Below are 25,061 nucleotides of genomic sequence, written 5' to 3' on the forward strand. Positions count from 1 at the left end.
CTGGGAACTGAAGTAGAACAAAACTTGCTTTGACCACAGGTAAACCCACATTGGTCCCTGAATGGGAGAAGGTAGTGATTTGACTCCCTGGTGTATTTTGAGGGAGAGCTGCTTTGCCCAGCAGTGCTCCAGTTCTAAGTTTCCTTTGCTGCTGTGGCAGTATAGATAAACTTCAATGTGTTCATGTTTTAAATGGTGAAAGCCATTCCTGCTTTGCCCTGATGGTAAATTGGAAGGGCTTTTATGGTACAAAATGAAAAAAAAACAACCCACAGCCAAACACAGCAGGAAAACCAGAAAGGCATTGTAAGCTCTTTGATTTCTCTCTGGTTTATGTACTTCAAAAACAGGTTTTCAAAACTGCCCAAAAGTAATTTAGGAGTGTGAGCTCATTGACAGTGCTAGTTGTTGGTTTTCATTAACAATACCATGAGGATAGCAATGATTTCATGTAAGTATATATATAGCTTGTGGCATCAGAACAGTGGCATGTAAATGCCCCTTTAAGTACTGACATAACTGTGTACAGCAATTTGCAAACAGACCTGTCCTGTTTGATAAATTATCTTCAGGCAGAGTAGTTGAACACTTGCTTCCCCCCCCACATCCCCCTTACGCATGCAGTTGTAATATATACCTTTCCATTTCAAAAATGATAGCTTGTTGTTGGATATTTCTGTGCTGTTGTTGATACCAGTTAGCTGTGATTATCATTAAATTGCCTGTTGCATTATAAAACCTGTATTTATAATGGAATGCTGATTTTACTGGGTTTCAGGAGCCTGTTTTATTCACTGGAACTATGAGGAAAAACTTGGATCCTTTCAATGAATACACTGATGAAGAGCTGTGGAACGCCTTGGAAGAGGTGACTTAATGAATCTAATAATGTACATCTGGTATTTAAAATCCACGTAACAATAGCATTATAGTGCTTGTGTGTGTTAGGTTTTAGATGTTTTCATCAGGTTTGATAAAGGTTTAGCCGTTGATGGAAAAAGGTAGACTCTCATATGTGCATTTGTGTATGTGTGTGTGCATGTGTGTGCAGATGTGTATATTGTTACATAAGTCTTTTATGAAAAAATTAACCTTTGGGATGATGCCTTGGTTATATTTTGATTCATATCTTAGTTTTAATGAACATTAATAGATTCTTAACAATATGCTTTAATGTTTTTAGAATTCTAATAACTGACACACTCTGTAATCCAACTTGGCACTTACTCATTACTCAATATAAAAGGCAAACCTTACATACTTATTGTGTCATCGGACACACAATAGCTGTTTTAAAAGGAGTTACTCATCCTACAATATGTTGACATGTCAACAGGTGCAGCTGAAGGAGGTTGTGGAAGATCTACCCAACAAAATGGAGACACAGCTGGCAGAATCTGGATCTAATTTTAGTGTTGGTCAGAGACAACTGGTGTGTCTTGCCAGAGCAGTTCTAAAAAAAAATCGTATTCTTATCATTGATGAAGCAACAGCAAATGTGGATCCAAGGTAAAAACAAACTCTGCCATATTAAAATGAGCTGGTTTCTCTTCTAATATGTTTGTCTGTGCTGTAGAGATGAATTTAAATGCTTTATATTTCATGTAGTTTGTATTGCTGTTTTATGTTTTTGATGATACCATCATTTTTGTCTATTCAGAATGGGGTGATTGAGCTTTGGCTATGGAGCAGATGATATAAACTAAGCACTGAAAAGATCCCTAATTTCAGTGCATTCCATAAAGTAGGGAAATTAATATTCAAAGTTTATTTTTCCTGCAGCCATAGATTAGAAGACAAGAATGTTCTTGAAAATGCATCTCTGTAACATCAGAATAGCTATGAAACAAGTTGAGTTCTGTTGACTTCTGGAAGAAATGTTTGTTAGAAGTAAATAAATACGAAAGATTTAATTCATCTCACTCCCAAAACCCCCTGAAACTAGAAAGATGAAAAATGGCTGTAAGCAAAACCAAATACTTCTGGTTATGAGGTGCTGTCCTTTCATATGGATCAGATGCTGATGTGGTAATTTGGAGGTAAAGTCGGGGCAGGGGCAGAAAGTAAGCTGTCCTAAGCACCACAGTAATTGCAAAACAGATTTTGAGATGTTTAAGTCTACAGGATGGACACACACTCATTCCTTATTCTGTCTTGTATAACTTAGGCCAGCAGAACTTTCCTGAATCATTTCTGTTTGAGCTAGAGTGTACTTGTAGAAGAACATCCAACCTCAATAGCAAAAAAAATTCAATGACAGCCCCTGTTAAATTGTTCCAATAGCTAAGTACCCCCACTGTTAATTTTTGAAACATTTGAAGCGCTGGTGGAAATATTTTGGAAACAATACTGCAAACGTACTGCATCAATTAGTCTGAGCTGAATATATAGTTCCAACAAACTATGGCTTGAGGGAGAACTCGAAGTCCAAAGAGGACAATAACACAGCAAGTCCCTCAAACAGATGCATTAAGGATTTTGTATGTCATCTGGGCGTGACTCATTTTTCTAACATCTTCTTGGGGGAGAAGTGGTGCCACTGGGGTAGTTTACAGTTCAGCTGACAGTGTATTTCTAAAACCTTTAGAGAAGTGCATTCCCTTCTCAGAGGTTCTCCTTTTTTTCTTTTTTCTTCTTTTCTTTTTTTACCCTTAGTTTATTTTTGGCTGAGCTCTGATAGATTAACTCTGATTAATCATAGGTGTGGAAATTTAATACCATCTTACTCATCCTCCCTATTTTGGCATCTCACATGTGTGTTCTCAACTTACACTATCCATTTAATTGATCTTGATTAACGTGTGCTGCAATATATATTATAATAAGGTAAATGTTTGTTTGTATCAACTCTAGGCATAACAATACAAATAATAACTTGGAACTTCTTCTTTGAATTCAGTTTGCATTACAGTTATTATTACCTTTTCCTTAATGTGTTGGTATAACTAGAGCCAAGTATTTTTTAGCTGTGCAATCTGATAGGATGATCATCAGGAAATGCTGATGTGGGTTGCTTCACTGAGCGGTTAGGGAGGCATTTCTGGCGTGTAAGGAAAACCTCCTCCTCGTCTGATGCACAACCCCCATACCTGGCAGCCTTGTGTCTCACCTGGCAGCAAGCACACATCGTATCGAGCACTCGAGATGGGAGACCATGGCAAGCTGCTGCCTTTCCCTTTTTTAGTTTGTTTTTCTGACTCTTGGTCTCTTTTCCCTCAGCAGCCTCAACTGCTGCTGCCACCATGTCCCTTCTGCAGTTCAACCTGGAGTGAGAGGGCAGGGGTTAGGGGTGGCAGGAGGAGAAGGAAGGACGAGGTGGCGTGAGTTAGTGGATGCAGGGTGAGAGGTGGGCACTGTACCTTCCCCAGGGGACTGAGGGGCCTCCCCACCACATTTCAGCTCAGCTAGTCCATTCTTATCTGCTACTGGGAGGGAAGGGAAGAAATTTGAAGTTCATCCTTCTCTCTCCTTCTCATATGTTCCAGCTCCCATGTGTACCCTTATTTCTCCCCTTGCTCCTCACAGATGCCACCTGCTCTGCATGTGGCAGAGGTGTGAGTGCTTTTGTGGGGGGGAGGAGGAGCTTGCCATAAAGAAGGTTGCCCTTAGTCAGACTACCTGCATAATTTATGTGATGACTGACAGATTTAATTTGATTTTATCACCTTGGTCCATTCTCACCCTGGAGAATAGAGTCTAATTTTAAAGCAGTTGAACTGTTCTGGAAAGTTATATGAAATCTGGAGCAGAAGAGCTGAAAATCTTCATGTCGTTGCTTTGGTGATACACAGAAACAAAATCATCAGTAACTGAGACTTTTTAAAAATACTGACTTTGTTTTAATTTATTAAGCCTTCTGCTCAGTGACTACAGTAGTGTGTGTTAAATTGTATTTATTCTCATAGAGGACAAAACTTCTGACGAGCAAACCACTGCCACCTTTTTACATCGGTTGTTCATTGAGTCTGGTAAAAACAGCCATTGCACATAGTTCAGTTCATTACCCATCTTAACCTTGTAAGGTGTAGCCTTTTATTACATCTAACTGCTATCTGTAACTCTTTCTCTTTGGGAGAAATTATCTAAGCCTCTCAGGAGTTGTGTAGTGTGAGATACACTTTCTGAACATTCCAAGGAGGACATTAGAAGATAATGACTTACCCAGTTTTCCTTTCAGCAGCTTGGTTGCTTCTCATTCAGATCATATTTATTCTTCCTCTTTAGATAGTTTTCTTTTTACAGTCAACTAATTCAGGTTACACCAGATCTTGGTCGCTGGGAAACTTGGCGTAAGATCCTCAACCTGTGGTGCCTGTGGGACAGCTCTACCACCATTTTGTACTTTCTTATTGTATTGTTCCTTGCAGCAGGGAGTAGTGTGGTTCCCATTTTTATATAATCAGATTAGGTTTGAGTTTTTGTCATCCAGCAGACCTGGTTTTGGTATTCAGGTTGCATCTTTGGTTCTTAATGTGCCTGAAAGATGATGGGTTTGATCTACTGAAGTGGGTGATGAAATCACTTGGCACTTGCCTAGACATTTGCTCAGTGTGGGTAGACACCACTAAGAGTGCATTTATGCCTGAAAAAGGGACAGAAATGATGCTTCCTTTGGTACTTTTCTAGCTCTAACTGGTATGTGATACAGTCTCTACACTCTGTCAGCACATAATTCTGTATACAGATGCTTTTCTTGGTCTTTTTAGATTTTCTTGCTTTCCCTAGCTTCTTCCTGAGATTCTCCTGGAGGTTACTGATGGTGCTTTTGCCTGCTGTCCCAAAAGCAGTGCTCCTAGATCTACCATGAACCCTGGAGAGGATAAAGCCAAGTGTCAGTCAGCGGACACATCTGCATGAGATCTTGGACTGTGATAGTTGAAGATGGAGCTATTAAGTCTGTTCCTGATTACTCTGTAGTCTCATTTTAGAACATCTGTCATGCCCACAATATGGACAGCAGTTTCTTGTTAGTGATAAACATGTGTTCAAGAAATACCTGTTTAAGATAATAGTTTGATAGTATCTCTCTAAGAATGAGAAGTTTTTTTCTTGTAAATGTAGGAAGTGGTAGTGCTATAAAGAAAACATATAATAAAAGAAGGTATAATAAATGAATGCAGAGGACAGGGATGTTCAAGGCTGAGGCATTCTCTGAAAGCAGTAGGAATAACTTGAGTTACAAATAATTTCAAGCCCTTTATAAAGTTATCTAAGTTCCTGAGCCAGCTGTGATTCTCATGTTCTGTAGTAGCTTTGCAGTAAACTTGAGCTTGACTGTAAGGAAGAAGGCTTTCTTTATATGATTCTAGCGAGTATTGAATATTTTGTTTCTGTTTTCCTATTTCAACCACTGCAGAGAACACATCCTCATGTCTCTAATGCTCTTCCATAGTGAGTGTTTTCATGGATATCCCTGCTTTTTTTCCTTTTGGAGGTAAGAGTAGCCGGTTATTGAGGTGTTGCTGAGAAGAGAGGAAACAAATACACATGCATTAACACTGGGGTGAAAGGACTGATAGTGCTGTGATGTGGATCATGATGAACAACTTCCTTTTCTTAAGGACATAACACAGAACTAAAGAACTTGGCCCTGTCTCCTCCTGTCTCTTTTCCTGATTGCTTACTGGCCTTTGTTCAAAAGGAGTTGAGGAACACCTGCTTCCCACTTTGTTTTTAAGCTTCTTTTAGGATGTAGGAGCAGAAGGACCAAGCCTCTCAGACTGTGGTTCTGAACTCAATTATCTTAAGCTTATGACAGAACTTCAATGTTTCTGTCCCCTGATGAAGGTAACAGAATACATGGAATTCTTACTTTAACTGTTTATGTCTCCCTTCTCTCTGATGATTCTTCCTGTCATCAGCAAGGATCTGTCTTCTCTTTTGTCATGCTGATTGCTTCAGCTTGTAACAGAAGCTGTGCTAGTCCTGTCCTTCAGAGCATGAGCTTGTGCTTTCTACTATGGAAGCTTAATAGTTACTTCATTCCTCTAAGTCATCCTCTTCTTCCAGAGTTGTCTGTCCACTTTTTATTGCTGGTGTCTCCTGGCATGATGGCATCAGAACAATTCTCTTTGTGTAATTCATGAAGTGATACCAGATATTCATCATGTGCAGACAGATTTGGTGTGGAGTACTACTTCTGTCTAAAAAAATACTACTTAATCAGAGGAAGATATGTTTTATGAATATTTTATGCATTTTATTTTGTTTTCCCATTACTTTTTAAGATTGAAGAATTAGGGCTTTGCAAGCAGCTGATTACAGCCAATGTGTCTGCCTAAATATTCTAGTTTATTCAGATATCTCCTTTGTCTTTTTAACCTAATCTGCATAATTTTACTATTCTCCAGTCATCATATATACAAAAGAACAAATTCATGTTTTAATAGAAATCCTGGAAATGAGGCCCATGCCTTCAAGTGCCTGACTTCTAGGCTGGAGCTTCCTTAGTTCAACTAATGCCAGTATATTTTGAGTTCTTTGTGTTATCCTCCTACCTTGGATCAGAATTTTGGTTTCTGCTCCTTTTTCTCCATTGTTGCCATTTGTGTTTTGAGGTTGTTTTGAAGGCTGGTGGGCAATGTGTGAGTACTCACAAGGCCTGGCTGGTGGGAGCTAAGGCTACCTGTGCAGTGTAGGCTGTCAGGTGCCTCTAGAGGGCATTCATCCCTGGATGGCTGCCTAATCCAGGTTCTCAGATTCACCTTCCAGCCATGCCTCTTCCTTTCACTGACTTAAGGGAGGACTCTAGAGATCTCTGCATACAAGCCTGGCTGGTGTCCCCTAAGTTAGGTGCTGTCAATGCTTCTCTTGTGCAGTTAGTTACTTCAATAAATTCCAGTTTGTATTGCCTGTCTTTTGCATTAAAGCTTGTTTATATGGCTAAAGAAGATTCTAGTGACTTAACAACCTATCAGTGTAATTTTACATCCTTTTCACAGTTCTCAATTTTATTTGTGACCATTTTCTCTTCAGCCCAGTACTTCAGTGTCTGTGCTCTAGCTTAGTTTGTTTTCATTCTTAACAAGTCTTGTGTTTCCTTCTGTTGTCCTCTTCTTAGGTGTTTAATTCATACAGTAGGCTCACTCTTAACTTTAAATCTTCTATCTCTTTGGGTTGTGTGTTCCAGTTAATGCTTTTGATTTATAGAGTATGCCAAGTTTCGGGTTTTTTCAGTATTCAAGTTCTTGAGCTATTTCAGTACTACTGTAGTTTACCATCCATCTCCTCTAATTCATCTTCTGCATTTGAAATCAAGAACCTTAGTTTTAGGCTATCTTGTGTTTGTTCTTCAGATGATCTGCAATGAAGGATATTTACTTTCACCAACTTTTTTTCTCTGTGTGCACAAACTAAATCTTGAAAAAGAATAACCATGTTTTTTTGGTGTAGAAATGAGTAGAACTATCTGAATCTACAGAACTTTCAATTTTCTGTCATTGAAGTCTGACAAATTAGTCTCCTGAAATGAAGCCTATTGTTCCACTTACAAGAAGAAACCCTTTCCTCATCAGGTATAGAAGGGTAGATTTTTAAAGTATGTTTCATGATACGCCTCCAAGTCATCTGGTATAACAAGAGGAAGAAGTGATGTAATAATTTTATAAGCATATTTCCTTCTATCCAGTCCTGTTTGATGAAGTCATAAGCATGCCTGCCATTCAGTTATCCATGCAAACATCTTACTTTTGTCTGCATTGCTCTTGCTGTGTTTCAGAACAGATGAGTTCATTCAAAAGACGATCCGTGAAACCTTTGCTCACTGCACAGTGCTGACCATTGCACACCGCTTGAACACCATTATTGACAGTGATAGGATTATGGTAAGACAGTTAACTGCTTCCCTTTTTATTTCCTGAAGAATGATGTTATTGACTCTTCTTAATTTTAATCCAAAAGTGGGGTAGGAGTGTAAGTCATGTGTTAGGCTTATCCAAGTTAACCTTATTATCCTAGCTGTTGTAACTCACAACTCATAAAACTCTAGATGTAATGACCTGGAAAGAATTCTTGCTTTCTCTGGCCTTGTGCTTTCCATCCTGCTGCAGGTGAGGTGCAGCAGGAGACCTGAGCAAATAAGCTCTGCTGGTACTGGAACCACATGAGGTTCTGGACAGACTCAGCTGGGTTCTGTCAGGTGTATTAATGCAGTCTCAGTGGGCCAAGGGAGGCAGGGACAATAGCTGGTGTGGGATGTGTGAGGAGGAAGTGGTGGAGGCTCTGGGGCAGGAGACGTGGAGGTAAGGAGACAGCAGCTGCCCTGGAGCAAAGGTAGTGATGGGAGAAGTAGGACTAGACTGGTGAGGGAGTGAACCTGGCCAGCTTTGCAAAGCAAGGTTCAAACAGAGAAGATGAAGCCCTCTCAGTGCAGCAGCCTCTGCTGTCTGCTCCCAGTAGAGGACTGTTACATCCTATCTGCCACCTTGTCTGCCCCACAGTGCATTGCACATGCACAGAAGTTAGGAAATACTTGCTGACTATTTTCCTAAAGGTAGTGATGTTCCCTGGGCTCTCAGGAAATACACCTGGTTTGTGTCCTTGTCATGATGTGCAGCCTGCAGTGTTACAATTTTCTGCAGTAAGAACATGAGCCCTTTGCAGACATCTTCACAGATGCTTAATGAAATAACTGGCACAGAGGGCAAACTGTGTTCATAAGTGGAACTCAAATTTAACTGGGCTTCAAGCAGAAATTAACCTTCACCTCTTCTTGGTAACCTTAAAAAATACCTCTCAACTTTTGTCTTATGGAAGTAAAACATGATAATTCTTTCCATTCTTGTTTTGTTTTTTTTACTGGATGCTCAAAACATTTTAAAGTCTTTGAGTTACAGTGGTTATCTGAAGCACACAGAATTAAACAATTCCATCTGCTGAGGTGAGTGGTATTCTGAGGAGAAGAATAGGTTGTGAGCTCAGTGATTATAGTTTACTTACAAGGAGAGAAACCAGCAGAACTGCCATTAAGTAGTCATGTAATTGCAAGCATTTAATGTATAATAAATAAATATTTTCTTCTCTGGTGAATACCTCCCCACAGGTCTAATGGATATGTTGGTGTTTTCTACATCTGAAATGAACAAAAGATTTGTGAGGAAACAACTGTGACCTAATTAATAGCTGTGTGTGTTTGTTAGCTGTCCAAAGGGATTTCTGTGGGTTTTGGTTCATTAACTACCATTAACGTGTTAGACCTGGAATGCTCTCTCCATGAAGATGTTTTCCAAGTTTTACCTTTAATGTCATGAAGTTGCAATGAACATGAAATGTTTTATTTACTTCTTTTGCCAAAAATTGTTGCAACAAAGCAACAAAAATTGCCCTTTCCCCCAAACTACTCAGGATAATTGCCAAGTACATAGCTGCTCTATTGCATTTTAAGTGCCTGTACATTATTCTTACCCTTATGTTGTTTCAGTTTAGTCACTATTAAGATTTCTAGTTTCCTAATTTTCTAATTGGCTTTAATGCTTTTGGCTTCTTTAGAGTGTTAAGAAAGAGATTTGCAAGATGTGTCTTTGAGTTTGCAGTCACTAGTAACTTCTAAATATTTTTCATCTTTTTGCATCTTAAAGATTTCTGTAAAATAGGGGAGAGAGGAGGGTGAGAAGCCTGGTAAAAACAAGGAGGAAACTGACATGTAACTTCCTAACAATCCTGTTTTCTTGACATCCTTACTCAGTTATTGATCCTGTTTAGGGGGCAAATCAGAATTGCCATCTCATATTTAGAATGATCTGAGTTTTGGCAGGTGTGCTTTTGTTACACTTTAATAACTTGGTTTACTTGGGTATGCAAGTCCTAGAAGAAATAAAGCAGAATTTTGGAAGAAAAACAAGTTAAAAATGCCAAGAACAAGACTATTCCTCTAGAAGACTAACTATTAATTAATAAGGACTATTAATAAAATAAGCATTCATGGAAAATTAATTATTTACTTCAATATCACAAAAATGGAGAAGACTTAGCTAAAGAAAGTTTTTAGGGCATTCTGTAATTTGGTTAGTCCATGATAGGTTTTAGTAATTCACAAATTTAACTTGATGCAGATTCTTTTTCAAGAGTCAGAAGTGCACAAAGAAAGTGCATTGTTATTCATTTACCTAGTATTATTAAAAATCCTGGTTTTGTTTTTCCTTTAATTGAGAACTCTGTGTGCAATAATACCTTTTTTATAGGCCATCCCAAATCTCTGTTGTTTACTATCATGACAATTTTTTTAGGAAATGGAGGAAGAAGAACAAAGATAGGACCTGGCAGTCAAAATATTAACAAAATATCTTCTGATAAATCATGAGAAAGTTATTTTTCAAACAATTTTTGAGCAAACTTGTTCAGCTCACTTAAATCAGTCATGAATGTTCAGGCCCATTCCTGAACAAGTGGACATCACCTTGAGCCTTCCTCCATTCCTATTGAGTCAGAATGAACGGAACCTCCTCAAAGCAGGGTCAGCACTAATTTCACACCAGGTTTCTCTTGAAAACTATGAGAAATCAAAATTCCACAGTCTCTGGGTTACCTGCTCCAATGCTTAATTATCTGCAGTGATTAAAAGATTGAAATCTTTTTTCTCCTTGTATCCAGTGAAAGCTTTTCTTCCTTTTATGGTAATTGTTTCTTGTTTTCCCACTGTGTATCTCACTGAAGAGCCTTTTGTCTTGTCAGTAACTTCTTTGTAGATATGGGAAGGTTGCTGTTAAGTCCCCTGAAGCCATCGGTTCTTCAGGGTGAGCACACCCTGTTCCATCAGCCTCTCTTCATAGGTGCTCCAGTTCACTGACCACCCTGGTAACCCCATTTTAAGCTTGCTCAAATTTACCTTGCTTTTTCTTGTACTGGGGAGTCAAAACTGGTCATCATGTCTTGAGTGTGTTTGCTGCAGTCTCCAGCTTGGCATTGTCCTTGAGTTTTGGATTTAATTCCATTTAATTAGTAGTTAAAGCAGAATTTTCCAAAAAGAAAGTGTCTCCCTTTAGGGTTAATCCAAACATTAAAAAAAAAAATGAGAAAATAATTTTGAGAAAGTCATGAGAAAATGTCAAGTTGAATGAGTATGGAAATAGGAACTGAACGTGAACTGTTGCATGTCTGCTCACACCCGTCGTAATAACCGGTTCTATTTTAGAAGAGAAGAAAAGCCTACTCAAGGAGGGAAAAAAGGAAGAACAGAATATATTTTATACAACTGTAGACAAATCTGGCCTCAGGAGTTGTTTTAATTCTCGTTTGTTCCATTCCCAAAACCATACCTCTGCTTTCATAATCCAGGTCACGCCTTAAGAGTATTTCCATTATATCTGTCTTAGTGATAAACACATTTTATCAGAACTTCAAACGCTTAACATCATTGAGGGAAGAGCTGTATTGTGTAACGTGATACTCTCTAACCCAGTCGCCTCAATGAGTAATACTACATTGCACTTGCATAGGACCTTTCATCTGGAAATTGTAACGCTCTTTATAAACATTAATTAATTAAACTTCAAACACCTGGGTGAGATAGGGCAGTATCCATACAATCTTTGGAACCAAAGTTGGAAAGACTTGTTAAGTCAGCCCATCAAATAATACTACCATAAAATTATAATCCAGCGGTTTTCAAGCTCCTTTTTTTTTCCCCTCTGTGCTGCTCCAGCATTTAATAGGACACTTTCTCATTCCTTTTCCTTCATTACTTTGAGAAGCCAAGTTGTAAGTCTTCCCATCAGGTGCTAGCAGTACCCATTTTAGCTCTTTGGCACAGGCAGGCACTCTGCAGCCTGCCAGAAAGGGAGGGTAGGATGAAAACTGCATTTACCTCTTTTGTCGTGGCAAATCCTGGCAGAAGTTCAGCTCAGGCTTGCTTCACTGATCCTTCATTCCCTGTAGCTTCTCCACCACCTCAACAGCTGCTTCCCTGTCCCATCCTCACCATAGAGGGCAAAGGCCTTTTATGTAAACTACATCTGTAGCTTGTAGCAGCCAATGGGCACCACTCCCAAGACTTCCAGGGGGATCTTATAAAATTCCTGTCACCCATTGCTCTCTCTCTTCTCTGCTTCCTTCTTCAGACTGAGAAATGCTTTTTAGAAACTCTGTTTTTACAGATGGGAAAACAGAAGTGTACAGAAATTGAGGCTCACCCAGGGACATAGTGGTTTGGTCGCAAATAAAGTATATGCATCTGGCAAGAACCTGATGGAGTTGTTTGCTATACATTCTATGCCATGGCCTCTTCAGAGGAAAGCTACAGAGTCAAAACGTGTGCATTTTTCAATGGCAAGGATGTTTCTCCAGAGAGTTTTCATATCAGTGCAATACTTCTTTGAAATGGAAACTCTTTATGCAAGCAGAACTTGATCTAGTAATTAAAAACTGTAATTCAAATAGGAAGTTTTTGATGAGAGAATCATGGGAAGAGATTTGATTTATTTATGGGAAAACCTGTTGTGGTTGCATTCTGAAATGACTAATATTCAGGGTAAGAATACAATGCACTTCACAGCCAGGCCTGAGTTGTTTTTTTTTTTTGGTCAATAGAAAATGACTTCCCACGTCTTTCCGATAAGCCTCCCTGCTTCCCACGTCTTTCCGGTGCGCCTCCCTCATTCGGTTATTCTCATTTTTCTGATGTTGTGTTTGCCATGGTGGAACATCTGGGACTCATAAATCAGGAACCGTGTTTCCTGCACTGTAGATATCTAACTTGAGCAGAGCAATCAGTCCACCAAGAGTAAGTGTAAACATCTTGGAATCAAAGAGAGAGAGATCCGGGCAGCGTGGTGTGTGGTGAAAAGGGCGTTACCTGCAGCTAGATAGAAAATGGTGTAGAGCAGACAAGGTCTGAGCGCTTGTCTTTCTCTCTGGAGCTGTCATATCTGACCCAGTATTGCACATTAATATCCTTCATCCATCCAGATGGAGATGGGATAGTGGTGATAGACACCTAAGTGAACATGGTGGTGATGGCCATACTGCCCTTCATTACCATGGAGATGCCAGCATTTTTCCAGGAAGTGCAGAAATCTGTACTCTGTCTGAAGAAGTCTGGATGCAGTGCTCACCATTCCCAGAAAAATGTCATGTCCTCTGTGTACACAGGGCAATCAAGTTAAGCCCTCCCTTTTGAAGAATTGCATTGCCAGAAATGCAAGAGTCATCAGAGAATAATATAAAGGAGTCTGAATCTGCAGCCCAGTGAGAGGCAGAGCTCTTGTAGCAGTGGGGAAGCCCCATCTGTCCTACTGATAGCTTCATGTGAGCTTTAACTGCAGTGCCCCAGCTTCAGATGGAGATGTGTAGAATGCAGGAAAGTATTGTTGGTGCACTTCAATTAGTAATACTGAGTTGAAGTCAGAAAAGCTGTGGTCTGTTGACTCTTCTTTAGGTGGCTTTCTTTTCCACTTACTTAAATATCACCGCTGGAAAATGAATGTGTTCTACAGCAAACCTCAACATCCTGTTTAGGGGACATTTTTTTATGTAAAGTCACAAGAACAGAACATGCAGTCCTGGCTGTAGAAACAGTTCTTTGTGAAATCTGTGTTGCACCATTAGTGGTGACTCTCTGATCTCCAGTGTGCCCATGTCAAAGTGTTTCCTTGGTGCAGAGCTGCCCGCTGTCAGACACTGGCCCTCTTGGGCCCGTGCTTGGTATGTCTAAGAGAGGTCAGTTGATGAAACCATAAATATTCCTGAAGCCTGGGATGATAGAATATGAAAATTTTTGAAAATAAGAATGAATTATGACTTCCTTCAAAGTTCTAAAGCAGGACAACTGGATGGGTATAAAATGGGTTGGTTTTTTTTTTTTTTTTTGTTCTGTAATAGAAACATGGAAGGGGATTTGACCTTTTATTAGCCCAGTATCTGGAGCATTACTGGATATTATGCTTGTGCTATTGCAATTTATTCTGTTAAAGAATGTAAAAGGAGCTTAATGGATTACAGTAACTAGAATGGATGCTGAATTTTTGCAACTAAGCATCTAATTCTTCATAAAAACCTTATAGTACCTTGTGGGTTTGAATCCAGTAATCTGCAGTAAAATTGCTGCATGATTACAGGTGTATCTGCTGTCATTATTCCAAAGGAACAAACACTAATAAAAGTCCTTTTTTTTGACTCAGCCTCTGTCTTGAAAATGTGGACTAAGGAGTATTAGAACTAAATTTATTCTTCTTTTATTTAACCTAAGGAAGATCCCCACTGAGTTCTGGGCCCAAAGTCTCTCAAGTAAGGAAATGTGAAGACAAGAATACGGAGGATGCTCATAGAAGGGGACCTGCTTGGAGAGCAGAGGTCCTGGAAACCATTAGGTTTCTCCTTTCTTTTGTAAACTCAAGACTTCCAGAGTTTCTGCAAGAGCTGAGCATTTAGCAAATGGCTTTTTTTAGAAATGGTCAGTTTTGTTCTGATTCTGAGCAAAGGCAGTTTCCACTGTTCCCAGATCTTCTGGTTGATGTTTACCAAACTAGAAGAGAAAACAAGATCCTTCCATTTTCTTTCTTGGAATTTATTGAATTCTACAAATATCAGCAATGAAGACATTGCTTTCAAAACTGAGTAATATATGCATCTTTAAGATTTTATATTGCTGTTTAGGCCAGGTTTTGCATAAAGATACTGGAGATGCATGTTATGGTCTTGTATCAGAGTGAGTCTTGTCAGCTGAAAGGGCTTGTCTGGGACAGTTGTAAATGTCACACCTGGCCTATCTGCCTATAAAATCAAGTCAAAATCCCAAAGAGCTTGAAAGCACACTAGAGTCACACTTCTCTAAAACATTGACATCTTTAGTTCTTAAAAGCTGCTCCCATTTCAAGAGGGCTGCCCAGCAAGATTCTTCTTTTGCCTAAATAAAACAACTAATTCTTGAGGCAGTACTTCTTCTGGAAGCATTCAAACGAAGAATTTGGATTTGAATTTCTGCAGGAAGTAAAGCCAATGTTTGATGAACCTTGATCTCTCATTCTGTCAGGCATTTGTGTGTGAATGTGTTTCCATCAATGTAAGAACAGGATGGTCATACCATGTTTCTTTAAAGACAACAATATGGAATCTAGATGTGCAAGAAATAGGAACACATCTTTAAAGAATTATTTCTGCTTGCTCAGAAATACTGTATTACTGTTTAAAAGCAAATTAGCCCAGGTCATGCTGGTGGTTGATGCCCTGAGCAGAGAGTTTGTGATAAGGTGAAACTCTGTGCATGGCAGCTGAGCCACAAGTTCATTGTCATCAGAAACTGATAAAACCAGGAGACATGCTCAGTCATCTGCAACAATATTCCTTAGCCTCTTGAAAAGTATAATATCCTTGTAGCTTATCTACCTTTCTAAGACCCTCAAAAGCTTTATTAAAGAGTGGGATTTTTTAAAATGAAGTATATCTCATATCACTTCAGGGCCACATTTGAGCCATTCTGCAATCTCAGTTGAGAAATGTGGCTTTACAGTGATGGAAGCAGTCATTACTGATTGACCAAGGGAGAGTTTTGTCAGCACGTACATGTTTTTGTCAGCTGTTGGTAAGCACTGGCACGAGGCCCTTTATACCCTCTGAAGCAAGGGTTGGACTTACACTGGTATATCAGATATTTGGAGGTGGGGAACCTGCAATACAAGAGACATTTGCAGTGTGTGGTTAACAGACTTTTCAACGAGACACAGAAGGAGTTCATATCAAGTGATTATCAGTAGAATAAGTCTCATTATATGTCATTGGTATTTTTTCCCAGCATTCCATCCAGCTTACAGTGGCATGCCATCAGTTGGAGGAAAAGAAGGTTGATTTTTTTTTTTAATCTCTGCAAGAAGCCCAAAGAAAATCTGCATGAACCAATTTACCAGGCAGTGCTGCATACTCAATTTCCCCTAAGTTATAGCCGAAGAATAATTTCACTTTAAAGAAATCCACTATTTCTGATTACAGAATAAGATGTCTAAAGTTGGGGATTAGGGGTACATGTCAAATTCCAGTGACCAGTGGCAAGTTGGCTGTGTTACAGCAAAGTTAAACTCTGCTGAGGTAAGTTATTTGGAAAATCTGAAAATAATAATTTAGACTATAAGAAGGTAAATTCCCAACTCCACTCTGCTCTGTTCATGTACACAAGACATGAAATAGACATTATTTGACATTAAATTTGTCTGGAGTTACTGGTAGAATAATTTATATAGGAACCCTGAAGGAGCATGGGGAATGCTTTGAATAAAACTGAAGGCTTAAAAAAAAATCAAAACAAAAAACCAAAAAAATAACCAACCCAAACTCCACCACCAAAAATTTTAAAAAAGACAGGAAACTTTCAAAAGAAAAGAAAAAAACTCTTTAAAATAGTTTCTGAGTTATATTTGCAGCCTTCTCAATGTGCTTCAATGTTCACAAACATGTTTAGATAAATTGATATTTATAAATGATTCTTCAGAGAAGTATGTGCATGTTTCTGATCTGTTTTGACAAACCATGATGAGACAGAAGAGACAGAGCATGCTTGAATCTGAACTTTATGCCAACTGGAGTACAGGCTGTTGACTCTTTCCCACAAAGCTATGTATTGTCTTGGGTGAATATATTTCTTATAATATGATGTAACCAGAAGCATCTCCTGAATATCCTCCTCTTCCCAGGACTTTATTGAAGATCATCTTGATGTATGCTCTCTGAGAAAAACATTGTTCAAAGTTGTACTCCTAGCAGAGTTTTGAACTTTAATAATGATTTTTTTGTTTGGTGATGTCTTCTCCAAGTCTAAATTAAATCAGATGTATTCCCAAGGAGATAATTTCCTTGAATTATTTTCCTTTTGAATAGGAAATAAAAACATTTATGATCAACTCTTAAATGTCCCAATTCCCCTCTGGCTTAATGGTGAATATGAACGTGAATAAGAATACTAGTCATTCCTCAATAATAATTGAAATATATTCCCTTGCCCCCCTCCTCTGTTGCTAAACACTTCCAACCTTGGATTGTTTTTTTTCTCAGAATGTTTTATAACTATTGTTCTCTTGGTTTGTCTGCTTTTGTTGCTGAAAGTTAGAAAACACAGGATTTAGAATTTTGTTTTTTGTGTCTATGTAAGTACATGGTGTTTGTTGCAGCATTTTAAAAGGCTCTTGTTCTTTTTCTCTCTCTCTGGCTAATGATACTTCTTTTACATGTATTAATCCATAAAGAAGACTGTAAAATTCACTTCTAAAATGAGTGTTGGCTTCTCCAAAGTCCTGTGCAACAGAACAATATGGATTATTTGAGGAATAATGAAGGAGGAAGGGTATTCTCCTGGCTCTGCTGCCTAGGTTTTTGCTGGAAACTCAATTATCTTGACATAGTATCCTTGATGTTTGTTGCTTTGTTTTTCTCTCTTCATGGTGAAATGCATTTCCTGACTCATTTTTCACCGTTTTATGTTTTACTTTTTGTCTTCCTTCCTCTGCTTTTTTGTCTTGGTTAATACATTAAATTATGAAGCTGTGGGATGGAAATAATGCAAAGCTTGGGGGTTTAGGGAGGGACCTAGGCAAAGTGGGGATAGATACCCCTGGTAGGTTACAGCTGAGGCAAAATCATACCTACTGCTCAAATCATACCTAAATTTGGCTCAGCAACATTTTTGTGGTATAGGCAAATACTCCTGTGCTAGTTAGATTTAACATAAGCACATTTAAATGGCTAATAATCTTCTTATGTTGGATATTGCAGGTCAAGATCAAATACTTATTTTCTGTTTCTCTGTCCTTCCCTGTCATTTTAATCATCCCCTTTCTGTGTTATTCTGTGCCCCAAATATCAAACAAAATGCTTTTCAAAACTATATTGTCTTCTACCAGTATGGTTCTTAACCTTCTGGAAAGATCACAACTTAGATGAGCAGTCACTGCTGCAGACTATTCAAACTATTCAATGTTTCTATTCTACCAGAAACATTAGGTGGAATAGAATTAGATGGTGTTCGAGGATTTTACTCAAGAATAATAGATCATTTGAGCCCTGTTTGAACTTAATATGTCTCTGTATTGCTGCTTGAGCAATGCTAATTTGGATAGCTATAAGTAAAGATGTTTTCACTGTACTCAGGGAGGTGAGAAAATTCCATTGAACAGCAATTTTCCTGCATGTTTTCTTTTGTATGATTGCCAGCAGCCAATTTTGTAAATTTTGTACTGTTAGAATTACGCTTTCATATGAGAAAAACCTGTTGAAGTCATAAAGGTGGTACTACAAAGGCAAGAACAGTGCAGGCAAGGTAAAAGAAGCTGCCAGTGCAAGAGGGTGGAGAATCTGGCCCTGGTTTACATATGACCACTTTGGGTTTATATAACTCCTTTGTGTTTGCTTTTATTTCACTCTGGGCTGTCTAAGTATTTCACAGGCAGTTAGCTCCCACAGAATGATCAAGTCTTTATTTTTTGTATTTTACAAAGAGTCAGAGCGAGGAGCTGACAAGTTTAGTGATTTGCAGAAAACCCCTCTCTCTCAATATCTGTGCTGAAGTCTGTGATGAAATTCAAGTCTGATTCAGAGTCAAGTGCTCCTGTGTGTGTCCTCCACAATCTCCCTGCCGATCTGATTTCACCAGCTACAGGCTTCTCTGGCTCTTCTGTATCAAGTTCCACTGGTACAACTGCCTTGGAATGCATCTGGGTTCGATTCCCTTGTATTGTGCAGTGATAAGCACTGCAAGTTGATCGGAAAATATGTGGCTGGTAAACACCAGATTCCACCTTTCCTGAATGATTAGCTGGCTTTTTGAAGTCCTAATGATTTTCATTTGGCTTGGAGTCAGTGAGTAAGAGTATGCAAAGCCTTAGCCAAAGTACCTATTTATTTATGTAAATCTTATCAGCACACATTTCTTCAAAGAAGAGTACCTATCTCTTTGTCTAAGCACTTTTTAATAAATATATAAATATATAAATGTATAACTACCAAGTAAACCAGCTTAAATTTTCTCCATTGTCTCATAGATGACAGTAGTTAGTGGAAAGTGGTTTTCCTTGGTGAACAGCATTTATGGTGTTCTGAATTGTAGGAACGATATTGTCTGTTCAGTTTCATACTTTATTTTTCATTTCAGATTTTTTAAAAAAGTAATGCAGCTGGTTTTTCCTATGACTGTTCTGTCTATCTTTATAATACAAGTTTGGGTTTTACTCCCAAAGAAAGGTTGTGAATAGATTTAATGATTTGTTAAAAATGTGGATGGAGTTTCTCCAGACAGAAATTACTCACTCTATCAATTCATCTTAAAACTTGCCAAGGAAAAGTAATTTTTCCCCTTTCTCCAGGTTCTCTGGAGAGGAGAGATTGTCTATGTTTGTGCTCGTTTCAGACATTTGTAAAATTAATGTAAAAATTGCAATACTGCAGTAATATAATTTTTTTAAACCCTCTACGTGTCTATTGCATGTAGTACATTTAGGGACACATTTAATGAAGATGCTTTTTGTTTCCCTTCTTAAGGGGTGCTTGCATAATCTAGTGCTATGCTGGAAAAAGCTTTACTTAAAGGCAGCAGAGATGTTCCATGCTGTGGCACCCTGATTTAAATGTTAAATTGTATACGATAATTTATTGCATTTTTAAGGAAGCTGTCCTTAACTGTGACATACAGTGGCTTTAAAATGTTGGTAAAAATTATAGTTATAATTACTCATTGAATATTAAGAGTAAATGGGATAGGACTCAGTACACTGAAATGTCAGCATGTGTGCAAACATACTTCTGTGAGTGAAAGACTGCATCTGTTAAAATGTAACTGTATTTGTATATTGTGCTGTGCAATATTACTAATATTTAAGATTTTTCTGTGCAAACTTTCTTTAGCTGCAATTCCAAATGATACTGGAAATCACTGGCAAAGGAAATTCGTAATATAGGCTGGCTTCTCTCAGCTAAGAACTTTCGAAAATAGCAGATATCTTCCTGTAGGTTTCTGTGCATACAATTCATAAAATGAGATGTAATTATGCTGCTGTTTGTTGTCTGAGTTATTTTCCATTCAAATGCCATGTACTTAATTGAACCAGAAGGAAAGGAGTGGGTCCCTTTTCCCTGGGTCTGTGGTGTCAAACAAGTCAACAGTGATCTTGGCAGGGTGGTATTTTCACACCAGTGCAGGCAAAGGCATCGGCTGTGTCTCTGCTCTGTGGATTTTGTCACTTACTGGGTTCCAGGCTGCTTGGAGATCTGCCAGGCCCTTGACCATCAGGATGTTTGGTTTTGTGGAGCTGCATAGGCAAAGAACACATTTTAAAGTTTCCTCACAGGACTCTGAATTTTTCTCCAAGGTTGTTGGAGGTTCTTCTTTCAAACAGAAGTTTGTACACTATTTTTGTTACTTTGGAAGTTGTCCTCACAATACCTTTTATTCATTTCTTTCCTGAAATCAACAGCTCCATTTTTTTAGATCTTTCTTTTTTTCTCACAAGTATGTACCACCACAATTATGGCTTGAGTTATGAGTCCTTGAAGTCCTTTTGTTGTGGCAATATCTTTGTCAATAGCATGCCTGTGTATTCAGTTTTTTATTTATATAAGAACAAAAATATTTTCTGAATTGTTTTCTCACATAAATTCTCTTCCTTTTTTTTAAACTCCATTACTCCTACTCATGGCATAAAGGACTGAACTTGTAGACTAAAACCCAAGTCTCTTTCTTGAGTCAATACCATTAATTTATAAGCAGGCTAAGTATTTGAGTGCATTGCATCTGTCAATATTGGCTTTTCCCTGCTATTGTGTTTCTCATTCTTTTAGGTTAGTTTGGTGTATCTGAACCTCTGATCTAGACTTACCTGCACATTTTTGTGTCATTCACAGGTTTGTCATTTCTCTGACGCCTCCTTTTTTGATAACTAACATAAGTAGATACCGACTATACCAGAAAAATATGGTTCCCACCAGTTCCTACCTGTTCAGCTTTATACAAAAAAAAGCTGCACTGTTTAATTCAAATTTCTTGTTTTCTGTCCAGGTTTTTGAAAACCTTTGTTCTCTGTAGCATGGTTATTTAGTTACACCAGATATCTTTCTTTGGAAATCCATATAAACCATTTTTCCTTTAGTTTTCTTCTGCTGCATTAAAAATTGTATATCAGATTTGTGATTGCTAAAACTTTGAAGAACAAATTCTACCTGTGATCTCTGTGTTTTTTGTTTTAATTACTGTTTCAATTAATTTGATGTCTTGTATCAAAATATATATGCTAGTCTAAAATTTCGTTGAATTAATCCTGTAAAGGCTTTAAAAAATATAACTTCAGCATTTGCTGCCATGCAATCCTTAAATTAAGTTCTCACTAGTCTAAGAACAGTTTATCAGCTTATTCTTAATTTTTTCCTGTATTTTTGACTGTGTATATTCTCTGTGGATTATTGACTAAGTGCATATTTAATTTTATTTGTTATTCTTTCTTCCTCCCCCTCCCTTCCTCTGTTTTTGGGTACCTGTGTCCATGGTGGCATCTGATCTTTTCTTTATGTGGAAAGAACAGAGTCAGGTTTAAATATCCTTCTAATACATAGTTGGCAAAAACTGATGCAAGAAATTGTTTATCTTTTCAGCAACACCCTCATTTTCTTTAATTACATCTTCACCTCTAATTCAAAAGACCTACTTATTCTCCCTTAACCGTCTTGGTGGTTATTGCGTGGTTTTTACCCACAGCTGTTTACTTCAGAGCCCATTTTGGACCTCTTTGTTTCCTTCTTACACAATGAATCTTATAATCTGCTTTGTTGGCTGCACAAACATTGTATTTCCATATTCTGCATAACTTCATGTTGGATTCCTATAGGTGGAATGGCTGTAGGGCACTCTAAAATTGTACAACAGGTCTGTAAACTGAGAAAGCGCTATACTAGTTTGAAGAGGACAGAATTCATTTTCAGGATACAAAATTCATCTAAGTGCTAAAAATGCATACATTTCCCCTTTGCCTGTAGTCGCCTACATTTGGTTTCTAGTCTCTAACATGTAGTTTTTAATTTTCTTATGTTAATACATTGGTTTCTGCTGATTTAACAGGTTTTAGATGCGGGAAGACTGAAAGAATATGGTGAGCCTTACATTTTGCTGCAAGAACAAGACAGCTTGTTTTACAAAATGGTGCAACAAGTGGGCAAGACTGAAGCGGCTTCTCTGATTGAAACAGCAAAACGGGTAATTTTAGAAGAAAAGATAATTAAGTTTGTCTCTACAGTTTGTGTATCTCAAGTTAGCATATTCAGTGTTGCAGTAAGCCTTGCACTGAAGGATCTGTCAGTTTTGCAAGGCAAAGCTGTAATTTTCAGTGGGATATATAGAGACTTCCAAATGATACATGTATTTATATGCTCTGAGTTGAAAGACTGGATTTTTTGCATCCTTTTGTGTGTACACAAAACAGTAAGTGTAAATAATATAGGACGTACTCACTTGTGCTGGGCATTGATCTTAACTTGCTTTAAAATATACATTAAGGCTGCAGAATCAGACATTTATCTGTTATGTCTTTATTTTTTAAATAGTCCATCAGATTTTAGTTGGGGCTCAATTCCTGTGACCATGCTATGGTCTCTCAGGGTTTGATCACATTCCTTCTGTTGTGCATTCCCTTACTTTGTTCCTGTACCTTGGCTCTCTGTTCTGCACCAAAGATAAGCAGGGCTCAGCTAAAGAAACAGCTGTTGAATGTTTTGTCACCTCCTTGCTCCCTGCAAGGCTCTCTCTGTGCCTGATTTACTGTGAGCTATTCAAATCCTACTTGGAGTACAGAATTATTAACGTAATTGTGGGCATTCCTCTGGCAATCAAAGTGTTTAAGAGACATCAATGGATTTGCTTTCATAATATGCCTGTGAGGTAAGGCTATAACATCTCCACTTCTCAGATGGAAAGCTGAAGCAGAGATAAGAAGATAAAAAAGAATGACCTGTGATTGAGGATATCTTTGACTAGCTTTGGCTTGCTTTCTCTTTTCTTGATAATTTACCACACAGGACGTCCAGAGCAAGATTTTAATTCTCTCAGTGCCAACAAAGTTTCAGCATTGCTTCAGCTTAGACTGGCAGTACTCAGTTTGGCAGCAGCTTGCTTGGAACTCATGTAACTGCTTTCAGCATGCAACTAAGGCACTGGTATTAAGCAGCTGATAACCTAAGAGAGCCTTTTACAGGCAAGAGGCAAAGCTCTTTAGCCTTTATGCTTTCCTTTCCTTAAGTTGCTGGATGTGTGGAGCAGAGCTATAGGAACACAAGGTCTAAACTGTTACCCGAGGGAAACAAAAGACCAATAGACAAGGAACAACACAGAGACGGGAAACAAAATGGCAGGTGCTTGACTATTTTCCAGTAAAAAAAATAGATGCATTTCCAGCAAGTTGGAAAAAAATGAAAAGTTGTGCTGTCATGGCGGCTGTGTGCTCATGTCTGGATGCTATTTTACTGGACTTTTTGAAGATTAGAGAAAAGATTTCTGTGTCTGTTCATATTCTCAGATTTTTTTAAAGAGTTTTTCAAGTAAAGCACTGTAGCTAAGAGCATACACTATAAATTTTTGTGTGGCACAAATTGCAGAACTGAGGAAACAGTTTTGCCTTGAATTAAGCTCTGTTAGGAGTTCTGCTGTCCTCTTCCATTGCTGCAGTGTAGCTTCATTTATTTTCTTATTAGAAGGGAATGGGTTAGCCATGTTTTCTGTGGTCTGTGTGAGACAATCTGGATGTTATATAAATGATATTTAAAAGGGCAACTTCAAATTCATGTGACCATTGTTGTCTGTAAAGCGAAGGCCAGCTTCCTAAGGCTTGCTCCTTGGAAAAGCAAGAGGTGAGGCTGTCCAGCTGTCATCCATAGAAATTTAGCTATGTCATGCTGTCATTCCTTCCTTCCCCAGAGCCCTCCCCAATTGCACAATTGCATTCAAAGATGATTCAAAATGTATAAAAATAATTGCCTGATGTTACTTGCCCGTATAGTCATCTGCAGTTACCACATCAATGTTATGTGATTTTGTACAGGAAGGGAAGAGATCCAGGAACCAGTCTCTGCTGAAATGTGGTTTGATGAAAAAGTTTGCTAACTCCCAGGCTAGAAGGCAGATACAAGCTTTAGCATCTGCCAAGAATGCAAAGCATGGTGCTTATCCACACTCGGACCGAAAATATGGGAATCAAGAGACTGTATCTCCAGTCAGCAGCTACCCAGAAGCAGAGTTATAGTTCTTTCTGTTTGAAGGACTTGAACAATTCAGGGGTTTTGTTATTACTGTCCCTTGTGCTTCATGCATACTTTCAGAGAAGTCGCTTAGTCAGAAGAGCTGATTCCAATGGCTTTTCTTTTTATACTACTGAGTCTGTTGCATGTATTGCTGTTGATTTCCCACATTCCTACTGTGGTTACTAAGAACTGTTTTTATGCAGAACAGCTTTCTTTCTGTTTTTGGAAAACAGCATACTGCACATAAAAAAAATGGTAATATGACATATATACATACTTTTCAAAAAGCATTGCAATGGGTTGCTAAGTAAAGTGGTTTGGAATGTGGCTATGCTTTGGCAATGATTATTTGATTTGCTGCATTTTGGACCTGAATCTTGATTTATTTCAGTTTGGACCTGTACAACACAAACTTGTATCAAGATCTTCTTTCAGTAAGATGAAACTTTAAATGCATTGATTTTGCATATATCCTTTAAGTGCAAATTAAGAGGTACTTCAGATCCTAAATTGGGAAGACTAACTTGGACATATTTAAGAAACAAAATTAAAAAAAAAAAAATCTCATGGTCCTCATAGAGAAGCATTGCAGGACTGAGCTATTGCTGGAATCCTAGCTCAGACTTCCAGATTGATCCAGTTGCTATTGTATGTCTCACTTGGTCACTCAGTGTCCCCATTTTTTGTGCAAATGTCAAAGAAAACAACACAGGCGCAACTCAAATTGGAGACTGCTGAGTATGTATTAAATAGCCTGTGAGCCTGATGGCAACTGAGTTATGCTTGACATCGTGAGACTGTTTTTATCTTTGCACAGTTTACAAGAAGCTGCTAGGAGAAAATCCTATGGGAAAGAGAGAAATAGTCGTCAAGCA

The 25,061-nt window shown here is 38.3% G+C and overlaps 1 protein-coding gene across 1 annotated transcript in view; it reads left to right on the forward strand.

The window, feature by feature from the left end:
- Window positions 1-25,061, forward strand: part of ABCC4 (ATP binding cassette subfamily C member 4 (PEL blood group)) — a 140,002-nt gene that overhangs the window by 108,669 nt on the left and 6,272 nt on the right. Inside the window, exons 27-30 of the mRNA XM_079306819.1 lie at window positions 779-868; window positions 1,337-1,509; window positions 7,718-7,823; window positions 22,016-22,150. Coding sequence (XP_079162945.1) covers window positions 779-868; window positions 1,337-1,509; window positions 7,718-7,823; window positions 22,016-22,150 — 504 coding nt within the window. The remainder of the gene's footprint in view (window positions 1-778; window positions 869-1,336; window positions 1,510-7,717; window positions 7,824-22,015; window positions 22,151-25,061) is intronic.

Source organism: Erithacus rubecula (assembly GCF_903797595.1).
Source record: "Erithacus rubecula genome assembly, chromosome: 1".
Lineage (NCBI taxonomy): Eukaryota > Metazoa > Chordata > Aves > Passeriformes > Muscicapidae > Erithacus > Erithacus rubecula.